This window comes from Saimiri boliviensis, chromosome 1 (assembly GCF_048565385.1).
Source record: "Saimiri boliviensis isolate mSaiBol1 chromosome 1, mSaiBol1.pri, whole genome shotgun sequence".
Taxonomy (NCBI): domain Eukaryota; kingdom Metazoa; phylum Chordata; class Mammalia; order Primates; family Cebidae; genus Saimiri; species Saimiri boliviensis.
In genome coordinates, this window is record NC_133449.1 from 17,402,267 (window position 1) to 17,417,992 (window position 15,726).

General features: G+C 39.8%; 1 protein-coding gene across 2 annotated transcripts in view; it reads left to right on the forward strand.

The window, feature by feature from the left end:
- The window catches only part of KCNS3 (potassium voltage-gated channel modifier subfamily S member 3), a 52,611-nt gene extending 37,400 nt beyond the window's left edge, over positions 1-15,211 (forward strand). For both annotated transcript variants that reach the window (XM_074394375.1, XM_003935223.4), the window contains exons 2-3: positions 1,301-1,480; positions 13,198-15,211. In XM_074394375.1, coding sequence (XP_074250476.1) covers positions 13,257-14,732 — 1,476 coding nt within the window. In that variant the 5' untranslated portion in view covers positions 1,301-1,480; positions 13,198-13,256 and the 3' untranslated portion in view covers positions 14,733-15,211. The remainder of the gene's footprint in view (positions 1-1,300; positions 1,481-13,197) is intronic.
- The last annotated feature ends 515 nt before the right edge of the window (positions 15,212-15,726 follow it).

Below are 15,726 nucleotides of genomic sequence, written 5' to 3' on the forward strand. Positions count from 1 at the left end.
AGGGAGAAAGGAAGAGGAGGAGGAAAAGGAGGAGGAAGAGGAAAGGGAGGAGGATGGAGGAGTTTAGTACCTGAATTACTTATCCCTGTTGAGATTTCTCTGTCTCCTCTGCTAAGTGTTCCACTTAGAAGTTCAGTTTGGGTGGAGCTGCATTTTACTTCTGAATCTTTCTTCAGTATCATCTCTGCGGGGACGTAGGAATTTACCCCTTAGCAAAGTCCAGATGTGCTGAAGGATTGCTCTGCTGTTGTTGGGATGACTTGGAAACTGTGTTCCTGTTTCATTCTCCTTTCCTTGCCCCTTGATGTTGTTAGGATGCTATTTACTTGTTTATTTGGTTTTTGGCCTGAGAGCTCTTGGTTAAATGAGGGCAGGCACTGTATCTAGTTTATAATCCCAATCTCTTAAGATGATGCCTAGCAGATCTTAAACCACAGCAAATGTTTGTTTAATGACTGACCTAGCCAGAGGCACTTATTTCATGATTTTTGCTCAGAATCAATATTTTCTTCTTTTTTCCCCTCCCTCTTTTGGACCTGGTGTTGATTGGAAAACATGAAAATCAATGGATGGATGCTTAGAAGCTTGTACCAGTCTACATGAATCCATCAGCATGAGGCAAGGCTTACCTGGGTGGAAACTGGAATTTTTTGCTTTTTAAAGTTTATTCAGAGAGAGAAACTTAAATGTGGCTTTTTATTTGTTGTTACAGAACCTTAAAACATCCCCCCAACACATACTTTATACACATAACCACACACAGAAACTGTGTTTGCACCTGAGTCGTTTCTGATCTGTGAAATGTGACTATGGGCAAATAAAGCAAAATTGAATTTGGCTAGGTTTTGAAATTATTGATTTCAAATTACAGCAGCGATGTTAATTCTATTATAGCAGTACCACCCAGAAGTAGGATTTTGAAATGCATTAAAATGCATTCATTTAGAAGCTTACAAGTATATCCTTGATGAATTAGCTGGGAGAATAACACTTCTATAAGAAACCATCTGAGAGTAACTGCAGCCCTAATCCTAGTGCCTGGTTTTATCTTTAGATGTTTTAGTGGCCTCTGTCAGTATAGGAGTCCTAAGACTTTCACTACTATTGAGTACTGACGATTCTTAAACCTAGTGTGTGTCCAATGCCAGTAATGGTTCCACAAGGGGAAGAGACCACCTCCCACCTGCTGAGAATTGGATAGTTTCATCAGCGAAGTGCCCAGAGTGCTGATCCTGAGCTAGAATGTCTTGGGTGTATTTCTTCCTTGCAGTTACAGCTTGGCTGATGGTTTTTTCTGCAGGTGAGAGTGATTTTCCAGTGATTGCTTTGGCCTGTATCACCAGAGAACAGGATTCTTCCCTTCTTTTTGGTCACCAAATGCCTATGTGCACCACACATTCCAGTGTGCCGAGAAGGGCAGAGCTTCTTGGATGATGATGGACGTCCCACCGGGCAGGATGAAGGCATCTCCACCTCAAGGGTAAGAGTTGCCATTCTATCTTTTATTTTCTCAAACATCCATTATTTATCAAAGGAAGACGAGAATGAGCCTTACAGTGTGGTGAGAAAGATGGAAGTTAGATACTTCTGATTGTTAAATCCACTGGGCAGTTGGGACATATGACTAAGGGAAGAAAAGTGTTGATCTCAAAGGATTAGTTTGGAATTATATTAAGGGACACCACTGGCCAGCTTTAGAAAATGCTGTGGTTCACATTTCCTCCTTCTCCCTTTTTTGGCATTTATAGTTCAGACTTCAGAGAGTGACACTACTGTTATTGTGACTAGATTCCATTTGTGTTCATGTTAGCGACTCTGGTTTAAAATATGTGTTGTGGAACTGGAATTGGTCAGAGTCTGGCTCAGGTCACAGAATGGGTAGCTCATCAGATGTACCTGGCCCAGAGGCACATCTTTGTTTGAACCACATAATGCTGGATCAATTCTAACTAAACTTGAGATATCCCACATAAGGATCAGGGTTTCCAGGTTCTCCTGGGAACACCAAACGATACATCTCTACTGGGCCTGTGTTCCTAAAAAGGATTCCAGTGCTGAGTAGCCTCTGCCTCTTAGACAAGCGGGGACAGTTTGCCACCATCCCCAACCAGCTCAGATGTTTGACTTGTTTGGTCACTGGAAGTATTTAATTTTGCCATGCCTGATCTAGATCATTCTGCTAGCTCATTGACAAAAGCAGTTAATAGCTTTTGTTAATTCTTCCAGATAAAAGTATCTTTTTACTAGATTATGGGCAGCACTTAGCATAAGGGGCTGTGGCTGTAAGAGGATAATACATGGTCCTTTCCACAGTGGAGCTTAGAGTCTAGAGTAAGCAATGATCAGACTTGTGGGGAATTAGAATTGTAGAGAATATCATAATGATTTGTGAAATGTGCTAAAATGAAGGTGGATGCAAGTGGGCTATGGGAGAGGGTGAATACAGTGGGGAGGTAGAGAAGGGAGCACTAATAATTTGGCCTGGGCCCAAATTCTCCAAAACTCCCTCCCCTGGGCAACATAGCTTTCCCATCACAGACTTCTGTATGTGCATGATTCCATACAACCTGGCTCAGTTGGAGATATGATAGAGTATTTACAGCAGGGTTTGGAGCCCCTCTTGTGGCAAAATCCACATTTTTCCTGTTTCTGTTTGAAAAGCTATCGTGTGCGATTTTTTGCTTTTTACAAAGAAGCAGCTTTCTGGCTGTTTGGCTCACTAAATCACTCAGCCTTCTGAGCAGCTCTCTGCTTGGAGATGAGCTGTGTGAATTGCAGAGATCCCTGGAGTTTCCAGAGAGTGGCAGTCACACTAAATACAGATCCAGAGGGAATGAGTACAACTTTAATGTGATTGTACCAGTTGGTGGGAGTAAGAGAGGGGGAGGGAATGGAGGAAGGAAGTGGGGGAAGGTAGAAATACTGTTATATCAATCTTTTACTTTTGGAATACAGTTTTACACGTGTCTTGTGCTTTATGTTTTTAAAAGACTTTTACATTTGTTATTTTATCCTCAAGGTGGGTTTATAATCTCCTTCTATAGATGAAGACTCCACCTGCCCAAGGTCATGCAAATGGGAAGAGGCAGCTTAGAAACAAGTTTTCAGAATCCTACCCTTTCCCTCTTTTGCTAGTTGCCACTGATAATTCAGCACGAATAAGAGGACACATTGTTTTTGTTTTGTAAGGTTCAGCGTTTAAATGTGTCCAGTTTATGAATGCTCTGAAATAGAGCACCCTGGGACCCTGCAGATGATCTGGACCTGTGCCATTGGTGTTTCATCTGGCTGTGGCCCATGCTGTCAGAACATGTCAAGTGCAGGACAGACCTGGGAGAAAGGGAGTTCTCTTGCCTGCCTGTTTGGCCAGTGGAACTCACGCTTTACAGCAAGCCTTCCTCAGTGGACTGGGCTGCAGCACTTGGAAAGCTACTGGAGGGAATGCCTCCATGTAGGAGCCTCACCATGCTCAGACAATACTGTAAGAGAAGACTGTTAATGGGGAGGCGCCTGGTAGGAAGGTGCTGAGGAGGAGACATGGTGGTGGATTGAGTTTAGGTTTCCAATTCTGTTTACATTTGCTTGGTTTTATTTTGTATATCCTCACATGGCATGACCAGAAATTGAATTTAGTATGACCTACTCTGTAAATAAATCTAAATGAGCTTTCTTTTTAAATTTAATAGAATGAAAGAAAACTCATAGAAGAATGCTCCAAAAAAGAAGGCAATGTTAATGCTGAAAATAGTGTATTTTTTTCTGTGTTAAAAAAGGACTAATGTAGATTTTTGGACATATGGAAGGAAAAACAAATCTAGGTTTTTATTTACTTTTATGAAATTGATACCAAAAAGCAGTTCTGTCCAGTAAGAAAAATTGTCTCGTATTATAATGCTTTCATTACTTTTCTGATCAAAGCAGGTGCATTATCAGAGACAGCCATGAGCTTGTGTGTGTGTGTGTGTGTATGAGTCAGCCTTGAAAAGACACAATTTTGAGATATTTTCTTAGGTGAGTTTGAGAGCGTGAAGCAACAACAGCAGAAAGTGGACCTAGAGAAGGTGAATAAGAGGTTAATGGCTTTGAGAAAGCTTTACAGGTGCCAGTTGGAGACAAGTGAATCAATGGTAGTTTTTATTTTAAGCTGCCAGTCAGTATCATGGATTTTTGACATCCTTTCCTTCTTTTCAACCTTATAAACACCAAGAGGCACAAGGTGGCCAAATACTGTATGTACAGTGTTCTCACCATGAGTGATTTGGGTTGATAGTAGGCAGGAGAATCAATACAGTGAACTTAGGTTTAACTTTAAGAAAAGAATAAAAAGCAGTTGGGTCTTCTACTTTGTGGCCAGTGCCACTGTACCCTCAGATACACTTGATTTGAGACCCTATGTGTCCTCAGCATGTGAACATCCATGTCCTTACAGAATGGCTAACAAAATATGCAAATGAGAACATCAGCCAGTCTCTACCTCCTCCCAGATAAAAACAAATAAACTTTAAATACGCATATTTGAGGCATCATGAAAAGAGCCTGCCCCATAAAAGCAGGACAATGTTGGGCAAATTCTGAGCCTCAGATGTCCCCATTTGCAACACAGGAGTCTCAGGTCTACCAATTAGGGCTGTTGGAGGATTAAAGAAAATGATTGATTCATTCACTTATACATACTCATTGCCTGCTAGTGTCTATGTACCGCGCCAGTTGCTGAGAATAAAACAGTGAATAATAGTATCATGAAAGCACTTACCACAGAGTGCATAGTCTGAAAAAAGATGCTTAGCAAATTTTTCTTAAAACGGGTTTTTTTTTTTTTTTTTTTTTTTGAGACAGAGTTTCGCTCTTGTTACCCAGCCTGGAGTGCAATGGTGCGATCTCAGCTCACCGCAACCTCCGCCTCCTGGGTTCAGGCAATTCTCTGGCCTCAGCCTCCTGAGTAGCTGGGATTACAGGCACACACCACCATGCCCAGCTAATTTTTGTATTTTTAGTAGAGACGGGGTTTCACCATGTTGACCAGGGTGGTCTCGATCTCTTGACCTCGTGATCCACCTGCCTTGGCCTCCCAAAGTGCTGGGATTACAGGCGTGAGCCACCGCGCCCGGCCTGTTTTTTTTTTTTTTTTTTTTGAGACAGAGTGTTGCTCTGTCACTCAGGCTGGAGTGTAGTGGTGTGATCTCAGTTCACTGCAACCTCTGCCTCCCAGGTTCAAGCAATTATCCTGCCTCAGCCTCCTGAGTAGCTAAGACTACAGGCACCTGCCACCACACCTGGCTAATTTTTGCATTTTTTAGTAGAGATGTGGTTTCACCATATTGGCCAGGCTGGTCTCAAACTCCTGCACTTGTGATCTACCCACCTAGTCCCCTCAAAATGCTGGGATTACAGGCGTGAGCCACCACGCCTGGCCAAAACATTTTTAATGGAGAATTTTAACATGTACAAAAATAAAATAATACATTAAACACCTGTATGCCTACCCATTACCTGTTGCAACAGTGATTAACTCATAGCCATCCTGCCTTCCCATGTATTATTATGAAATCAATCCCCAATGCTGTGTAATTTTATCAATAAATATTTTAGGATGTATTTCCAAAAGATAAAGATTTTCTTATAAGAACATAATTATATTACTATTGGGACACTGAAAAATTAACAATATTTTTTTTAATAATATCAAGTATCTAGTTGTTTTTTTGTACTAGTTTGTTCTCACTTTGCTATAAAGAACTATGCGAGACTGGGTAATTTATAAGGGAAAGAGAGTTAATTGATTAAGAGGTCCACATGACTGGGAAAGCCTCAGAAAACTTAAAATCATGATGGAAGACAAAGGGGAAGCAAGTATGTCTTGCCATGGTGAAGCAGGAGAGTGAGAGGGAGTGAAGTGGGAAATGCTACACATTTTCAAACAACCAGATATCACGAGAACTCACTAACAATCACGCAAACATAACAAACAGCAAGGGGAAAACTGCCCCTATGATTCAATCACCTCCCACCAGGCCCCTTCCCTGAGACTTGGGGATTATTACAGTTTGACATGAGATTTGGGTGGGAACACAGAGCCAAACCCTATCAGTTTTCAAATGTCCCTGATTTTCATATATACACACATATACATATAAGCATTTGGCTGGTTAGAATCAGGATCTATACAAAGTCTGTATGTTGGATCTGTTTGATATGCCTCTTATTTGATCTGTGTCATTTGTCCTGAATGATTTCCCAGTCTTGATTTTGCTGATTGTACTCCTGTAGTGTTATCCAAGATATTCCTCTAAAATATTTATTTTGTTTCAGTAAAATCTAGTTATTTTGTTACATTAGGCTTAATTAGTGGGTTTAGATATTGCAACTCTGATCTTTGTTATGAAATTCTCCATCAGTTTTTTATCTGGATTTTATCAGCCAATGATGACCATTGACTAGATCCATTATTTGAGTTGCAAAATGGCAAGATTTTAATTCTACTATTTCTTCTTTACTTATTATTTAGAATCCCTATTTTTAAAAATAATAAATAGAAATGGAATCTCACTGTGTTGCTGAGGCTGGTCTCAAACTCCTGGGCTCAAGTGATCCTCCAGCCTTGGCCTCCCAAAGTGCTGGGATGGAATCCCTTGTTAAAGAACAGTATTATTGAGATTTTCTTTGAGTACAGCAAAAAATCTACCTTTTTAAAAACAGTGTTTAATGCAGTGGTTTTTGATATATTCATGACTGTACAACTTTCCAATTCCAAGACATCAACCCCAAAAGAAACCCAAATCCATTAATAGTACCCATCTCCTCTACCCCCAAACCCCAGCAACCTAATCTACTTTCTGTTTCTATGGTTTTGACTATTCTGGATATTTCATATAAATGAAATCATACAATGTATGATCCTGTATTGTCTTTTTTTGGTAGGCTTTTTTCATTAGCATAATGTTTTCAAAGTTGATCCATGTTGTAGTGTGTGTCAGAACTTCATTTTTTGATGGAGATTTAGATTATCTCCCCTTTTTGGCTATTATGAATAATGCTGCTGTGAACATTATATACATGCTTTTGTTTGAACATATGTTTTCATTTCTCTTGGGGCTACACCTAGGAATGTAATTTCTGGGTCATATGGTAACTCTGTTTAACTTTTTGAGGAATGGGCTTAAACTGCTTTCTAAAATGGCTGTACTATTTTACATTACTTCCAGTGACACACAACCGTTCCACTTTCTCCACATCCCTGCCAATATCTGATGTATTATAACACAACACTTGTAGTATTATTACTTTTTGACTATAGCCATCATACTGGTATGAAGTGGTATCTCACTATAACTTTGATTTGCATTTTCCTAATGTCTAATGATGTTGACCATCTTTTCAAGTACCTTTTGGCCATTTATATGTTTTCATAGAAATGTCTATAAAAATTATTTGCCCATTTAAAAGGAGTTTATTTCTCTTTTTATTATTGGGTTGTAAGAGTTCTTTATTCTGGGTACTATATACTTATCAGATATATGATTTGCAAATGTTTTCTTCTATTTTGTGGGTTGTCTTCCATTTTCTTAATACTTGTGCTTTGCCTTGGTAGTGCCCTTTGAGGTGCATTTTACATTTTGATAATAATTTAATGTTTTTTTCTTTTACTGTAATTTTAGTGTTACATCTGAAGCCATTCCCTAATTCAAGGTCATGAAAATTTATGTTCACTAAGAAGCCATTCCCTTATTCAAGGTCATGAAAATTTATGTTCATGTTTTTTTCTAAGAGTTTTATAATTTTAGCACCTATGTTCAGGCCTTTGATCTATTTAATTTTTATATATAGTGTGGGATACATATCCAATTTAGTTGTTTTTTTTTTTTTTCGCATGTGGCTATCCAGTTATTCCAATACTGTTACCAAAAAGACTCTTACCCCTGTTGAATTGTCTTGACGCACTTGTCAAAAATCAATCAAAAAGCCCATATGAGCTTATTTTTCAATTTACTGATTGATTTTTGGCAATTGTGTCAATAATTGCTTTGTCAATTACTGAAATTTTAGAATCTTAGAATCAATTTGTCAATTTCTGAAAAAAGGCAGCTAGGATTTTTATAGGAATTGTATTTAATCTATGAATTAATTTGGAGGGTATTGCCATTTAACAATAGTAAATATTTCAATCCATGAACATTGGGTGTCTTTCTATTCATTTATTTCTTACTTGTTTTCAACAACGTTTTGTAGTTTTCATTGTACAAGTTTATGCCACTTTTGTTAAATTTATTCCCAAATATTTTATTTTTCTGGATGTGATTGAAAAAGTAATTGTTTTCTTAATTTCATATTTGTATTTTCTTATTGCTAGTGTATAGACAATTTTTTTGTATATCAATCTTGCAAAATTGCTGAACTTATTTATTCTATTTTTTTTTGTATATGTATTCCATAGGATTTTCTATATATTAGATCATGTCATCTGCGAATAGATATAGTTTGGCTTTTCCTTTTTAGTCTGGATGTATTTTCTTTCTTTTTCTTACCTAATTTCCCTGATTAGAACTTCCAGTACAATATTAGTAGTAGTGGGCTTAGACATTCATATTTTGTTCCCGATCTTAAGAGAAATGGTTTTAGTCTTTTATCATTAAATATGTTTTTAGCTGTGGGCTTCTCTTAGATGCTCTTTATCACATTGAAGAAGTTCTGTTCTATTCTTAGTTTTTGAGTTTTTTTTTTAAATCGTAAAAGAGTGCTAGATTTTTTCAAATGCTTTTTCTGCATCTTTTGAGATGATAATATTATTTTCGTTATTTCTTTAGTATTTACATTACTTTGATTGATTTACATGTTAAGTTAACCTTAAATTCCTGAGGTAAATCCCACTACTCATGGTATATAATTATTTTTTAAATGTTGCTGGATTTGGTTTGCTAATGTTTTGTTGAGGATTCATTCATCTATGTTCATAAGAGATACTGGCCTGTAGTTTTCTTATGGTGTCTTTTTCTAGTTTTGGTATTAGGATAATACTAGCTTCATAGAAGGATCTGGGAAATGTGCCTTTCTTTTCTAATTTTTGGGAGAGTTTGTGAAAGATTGGGGGTGATGGTGGTGGAACTCACGAGTAAAGCTATCAGTACCTCAGCTTTCCATATGAAAATTGTTATAATTGCAAATTCCATATCTTTACTTGTTAATAAATAGGTTTATTCAGATTTTCTCTTTCTTCTTGAGTTAGTTTGTGTAGATTATGCCTTTCTAGTGTAAGCAAAAAATAAAATTCCAAGTCCTCCTGACTCTCTGAATAGACCCCTCTTCTAGGCCAAGGTCATTCCAAAATTAACCTGAAAAACTAGTTCAGACCATGATGAGAAGGAGAGGTCAGACATGCTTCATTATACCCTCCTCTCTTTTGAAATTCAGGAAAAGCTTACCAGCATTAACATCAGCACAAACCTTAGGACTGATAGTACAGACTCTTTAATTCTGATAAGAAACATTTACAATCTATTCTCTCTGAAGTTGCTACCCAGAGGCTTCATCTGCATGATAAAACCTTGGTCTCCCCAAGGTACTTTATAGCAGTATCCCACTCTCTGTGGTATCAATTTACAGTATTAGTCCATTTTCATAGTGCTATAAAGACATACATGTGACTGGGTAATTTATAAAGAAAAGATGTTTAATTGACTCACAGTTCTGTAGAGCTGGGGAAGCCTCAGGAAACTTACAATTATAGTAGAAGGGGAACAGAGATGCCCTACATGGTGGCAAATGAAAGAGAGTGGTGAGCGAATGAGAAAGAGCCTCTGATATAATAAAACCATCAGATTTTGTTAGAACTCATTCACTATTATAAGAACAGCATGGGGAACCAACCCTATGATCCAATCACCTTCTAGCACTTCTCTCCCTTAACACTTGGGGATCAATAATTGGAGACGAGATTTGGAGGGAGACACAAAGCTCAACTATATCAGACAGTAACTTAATTCTTCCAGCCAATTGCCATTCAGAAGATGTTTGAATCTACCTATGGCCTGGAAGCCCCCCACCTTAGCTGCCAGTTTTCTGGGCTTTTGGGACAGAACCAATGAACATTTTACATGTATTGCTTGATGTCTTGTGTCTTTCTAAATTGTATATAGCCAAGTTGTAGGCCAACAACCTTGGGTACATGTTCTCAGGATGTCCTGAGGGTTGTGTCACAGGCCATTGGTCACTCATGTTTGGTTTAGAATACATCTCTTTAAATATTTTACAGAATTCGACTGTTTTTGTTGACACTAGCAGTTTGTACACTTCATCTAGGTTATCCAATTTGTGGACATAACAATTGTTCATTGTACTCCTTTATAGTTCTTTTCATTTTGTAAGGTCAATAGTGGTATTGTTCTTTCATTGCTGATTTTGCTAATTTGAATCTTCTCTCATTTTTAAAATTTTCTTTTGTTTCATTTTTGAGACAGAGTCTCACTCTGTCATCCAGGATGGAGTGTGATTTGCGCTCACTGCAGCCTCCGCCTCCTGGGTTCAAGTGATTCTCATGCCTCAGGCTCTTGAGCAGCGAGGACTAGAAGTGCATGCCATCATGCCTAGCTAATTTTTGTATTTTTTGTGGAGATAGGGTTTTGTCATGTTCACCAGCCTCGTGTTGAACTCCTGGCCTCAAGTGATCCATCTGTCTTTTAAAAAATTATTTTTAATTTTTTATTTTATTTTTATTTTTATGTATTATTTTTATTTTATTTTCTTTTTTCTTTTTTTAGTTTTTGTGATCCGTCTTATCCTCCCAAAGTACTTTCACTTTTTCTTGATTAGCCTAGTTAAAGATTTGTCAATTGTGTTGATTATTTTAAATGACCAATGGCTTTGTTGTTTTTCTGTTTTTATTGCTATTCTCCATTTTATTTATTTTCACTTTAATCTTTATCATTTCCTTTCTTTTTTTCTCAGCAGGAATTTGTTCTCTTGCATGCAAACTTGGCTCTCCATAAACACAAGTGGAGAGAAATTCCTTTCTGACTTTTCTGCCCCCTTTAACAGTGTTAGTCTGTCTACTTACACAGACTAGAAAACACATCTTCCTTTGGCCTCTGCTTTCTTGTCCCTTTTTCTTCCAATCAGTTACCAAAATCCTGTAGATTCTATCTTATAAACTTCTCCTGAGTTTATCACTTCCTCTTTATATGCACTGCCACTGTGCGTGTCCTTGTCCTTGCCACCCTAACCTGTTCTATTGCAGCCCTATCTTCTTGGCCTGGCTTTTGGCATGTGCAATTTTCACACTGCTGTCATTGGCTGCTTTCTAAGTCACAGTCACAAACATAGCTGTGTCCACTTGTTGATTAAGACCCTTTAGTTATCTTGCTGACAGGATAAAATGCAGATTCTTTGGACTGATGTACAGGGCCCTTCACAATCTGGCTTCTGTCTACCCTTTGATGCCCTCTGGTGGGAATGTACTTTTCCCTTCAGTTTTGTGGTGTGTTAGTTTGTTCTTACACTGCTATAAAGAGCTACCTGAGAGTGGGTAATTTATAAAGATTTAATTGACTCACAGTTCTGTAGGCTGTACAGGAGGCATGGCTGGGGAGGCCTCAGGAAATTTACAATCAGGCCAGCAGGTGAAAGGGGGAAGCCAACATGTCTTACTTGGCAGCACAGGTGAGAGAGTGAAGGAGGCGATGCTACACACTTTGAAAGAGCCAGATCTCATGAGAATTCTATCATGAGGCAGCACTGGGGGGATGATGCTAAACTATTAGAAACCACCCCCATGATCCAATCACCTCCCACTAGGCCCCTACCTCCAACACACGGGATCACAATTCAATGTGAGATTCGGGGAGGACACAGAGCCAAACCATATCAGGTGGACTCCACTTGAACCTTTGGGGTGCATATAGCCTCTGCTATAAAGCTTCTCCAGCCAAGGTCAATAATCCCAAAGATGCTTTGCCTGCTTCTTGCATAGCATGCCTCATATTGGGTTATTAGATTATAGAGAGGAAGAAGGGGGTGAAAGTCTATTTCATGGAGAGAGCATGGACTTTGGAATTAATTCAATCTGGGTTTAAATTTTGGCTCCACCATTTACCTGTTATGTAATCCTGGACTCAACCTAAAGAGGCTGAGAACAGTACCCATTTTTCTATCCAGCTTCCGTATAGTGTTGGAAGGACTGAATGACATAATGTGTAAAGGCATCCAGTAGTATCTGGTGGGGACTCAGTATATGATGGTCTCCTAGTTTTACTTGCATCATCTGCTCTGAGGAAGCATCTTCGCATTGGGTGATGGTCAAAAGCTGTAATTTTCTTGCTGAGAAATGGATCTGATGCATCCTGATTAGTGTCAGAACTAAAAACAGGCCACATGCTCAGCCAGTATAGACGATCTGTGGAAAGATAATTATAGATTAGGTCCACATGGGAACTGTCTGTGAAGGGAAGGAGGTGGGAGCGGAGGGCATTTGTGTCAGGAAACTGATAGTGCAATTACCATAAAGAGGTTTTCTCAAGTTGGATTCTTTTCATGTGGATGTACCTGAAACACCATCCATGAAGTGTAATGATATCTTTAAGATATAAGGTACTTAAGGACAGGGAGATAATTATATCCTCTTGATTGTCCACATCCAAACATAGGAAGTAGAGTTTTCTCTTAAAGGAGTAAAACACTGGTGCACAAAGGGAAAGTCACATCCTTTCTAAGAGCTGAGCAAAGTCCCATGTGATGTGTATGCTGGGGGCATGACCAAGCCTCAGGGATGGGGAGTGATGAGCTTCAAGCCTGGCAGCAACAAGCCTGTCACATCTGAATTGACTTTTCCCAAACATGAAGAGCCTGTGTTTGAGTCTCTGGAGATGCTTATATTGTGTAAGTGATCTAAATTGCATTGTATTTTGGGGGGCAAGGTTGGGAGGTACAGTTTGGATGCTTAACAGAGAAATGGTAATTAAGGTTCATAAAATTCTGTTGCCACCTTTTCCTCTTTCCTAAAGAAAATGGATCCCCCAAAACCTAAGTTTTTGGGGAAATATCTGTTTTGTGTTGATTTTCTTCTGATCAAAATACATAATAATGTATTCATTTTTATTGCATTTCCTGCTTTGCTTTTAATGTAGCCCATCGTCCTGGAAAGGGCAGATTAAAAATAAGCTTGGCCGGGCACAGCAAGACAGTGCTAATATCATCTTGTGCTCCTTCCAGGTGCAGCGTGATCTTCCTCGTCTCCCTCCACAGCCAGCACTCTGCCTCCTGTATCCACCATGGTGTTTGGTGAGTTTTTCCGTCGCCCTGGACAAGACGAGGAACTTGTCAACCTGAACGTGGGGGGCTTTAAGCAGTCTGTTGACCAAAGCACCCTCCTGCGGTTTCCTCACACCAGACTGGGGAAGCTGCTCACTTGCCATTCTGAAGAGGCCATTCTGGAGCTGTGTGATGATTACAGTGTGGCCGATAAGGAGTACTACTTTGATCGGAATCCCTCCTTGTTCAGATATGTTTTGAATTTTTATTACACGGGGAAGCTGCATGTCATGGAGGAGCTGTGCGTGTTCTCTTTCTGCCAGGAGATTGAGTACTGGGGCATCAACGAGCTCTTCATTGATTCCTGCTGCAGCAATCGCTACCAGGAACGCAAGGAGGAAAACCATGAGAAGGACTGGGACCAGAAAAGCCATGATGTGAGTACTGACTCCTCGTTTGAAGAGTCGTCTCTGTTTGAGAAAGAGCTGGAGAAGTTTGACACACTGCGATTTGGTCAGCTCCGGAAGAAAATCTGGATTAGAATGGAGAACCCAGCGTACTGCCTGTCTGCTAAGCTTATAGCCATCTCCTCCTTGAGCGTGGTGCTGGCCTCCATCGTGGCCATGTGCGTTCACAGCATGTCGGAATTCCAGAATGAGGATGGAGAGGTGGATGACCCGGTGCTGGAAGGAGTGGAGATTGCATGCATTGCTTGGTTCACCGGTGAGCTTGCTGTCCGGCTGGCTGCTGCTCCTTGTCAAAAGAAATTCTGGAAAAACCCTCTGAACATCATTGACTTTGTCTCCATTATTCCCTTCTATGCCACGTTGGCTGTAGACACCAAGGAGGAAGAGAGTGAGGATATTGAGAACATGGGCAAGGTGGTCCAGATCCTACGGCTTATGAGGATTTTCCGAATTCTAAAGCTTGCCCGGCACTCGGTAGGACTTCGGTCTCTAGGTGCCACACTGAGACACAGCTACCATGAAGTTGGGCTTCTGCTTCTCTTCCTCTCTGTGGGCATTTCCATATTCTCCGTGCTTATCTACTCTGTAGAGAAAGATGACCACACATCCAGCCTCACCAGCATCCCCATCTGCTGGTGGTGGGCCACCATCAGCATGACAACCGTGGGCTATGGAGACACCCACCCGGTCACCTTGGTGGGGAAGCTCATTGCCAGCACGTGCATCATCTGTGGCATCTTGGTGGTGGCCCTTCCCATCACCATCATCTTCAACAAGTTTTCCAAGTACTACCAGAAGCAAAAGGACATTGATGTGGACCAGTGCAGTGAGGATGCACCAGAGAAGTGTCATGAGCTACCTTACTTTAACATTAGGGATATTTATGCACAGCAAATGCACGCCTTCATTACCAGTTTCTCTTCTGTAGGCATTGTGGTGAGCGATCCTGACTCCACAGACGCTTCAAGCATTGAAGACAACGAGGACATTTGTAACATCACCTCCTTGGAGAATTGCACAGCAAAATGAGCAGGGGTGTTTGTGCCTGTTTCTCTTATCCTTTCCTGACATTAGGTTAATACAGCTTTATAAACCTCAATGGGTTGGTTAAAATCATTTAATTCTCAGGGTGTACCTTTCAGCCATAGTTGGACATTCATTGCTGAATTCCGAAATGATAGAATTGTCTTTATTTTTCTCTGTGAGGTCAATTAAATGCCTTGTTCTGAAATTTATTTTTTACAAGAGAGAGTTGTAATATGGTTTTGGAATATAAGATAAACGGTATTGGGTGGGGTTTGTGGCTACAGCTTATGCATCATTCTGTGTTTGTCATTTACTCACATTGAGCTAACTTTAAATTACTGATGAGTAGAAATCAAAGATCCAGCTGACTGAGACTACATGCATGTAAGATCCACAACATGAGACAATGCATGTAAATTCATGTTCATGTTCTAGACTTGGAAATTAGGAGCTTAATAAACTTCCTAATTCAGTATGGAGAATGTCTTGGTTGTATGCTTTTATGTTGAGTAACTACATTTTAGTATGTTTAGGATTGGTTTGGAAGAAAAATGTACTTTTTGGAATATCAAGAGCTCAAGAGCCCCTCCTTTGTTTTCTTTTTTCTTTCTTTCTTTCTTTCTTTTTTTTTTTTGGAGACGGAGTCTCACACTGTCGCCCAGGCTGGAGTGCAGTGGTGTGATCTCCACTCACTGCAACCTCTGCCTTCTGGGTTCAAGTGATTCTTCTGCTTCAACCTCCTGAGTAGCTGGGATTACAGGTGCCTGCCACCACGCCCAGCTAATTTTTTGGTATTTGTAGTAGAGACAAGGTTTTATTATGTTGGCCAGGCTGGTCTTGAACTCCTGACTTTGTGATCCGCTCACCTCGGCCTCCCAAAGTGCTGGGATTGCAGGCATGAGCCCCCACACCCGGCCCCTTCCTTTCTTTATGTTTTTGAATTTTGGGTATGTACCAAGCATATGCTAGCTCTTTTTTCAGTAGACTTGATGGTAAT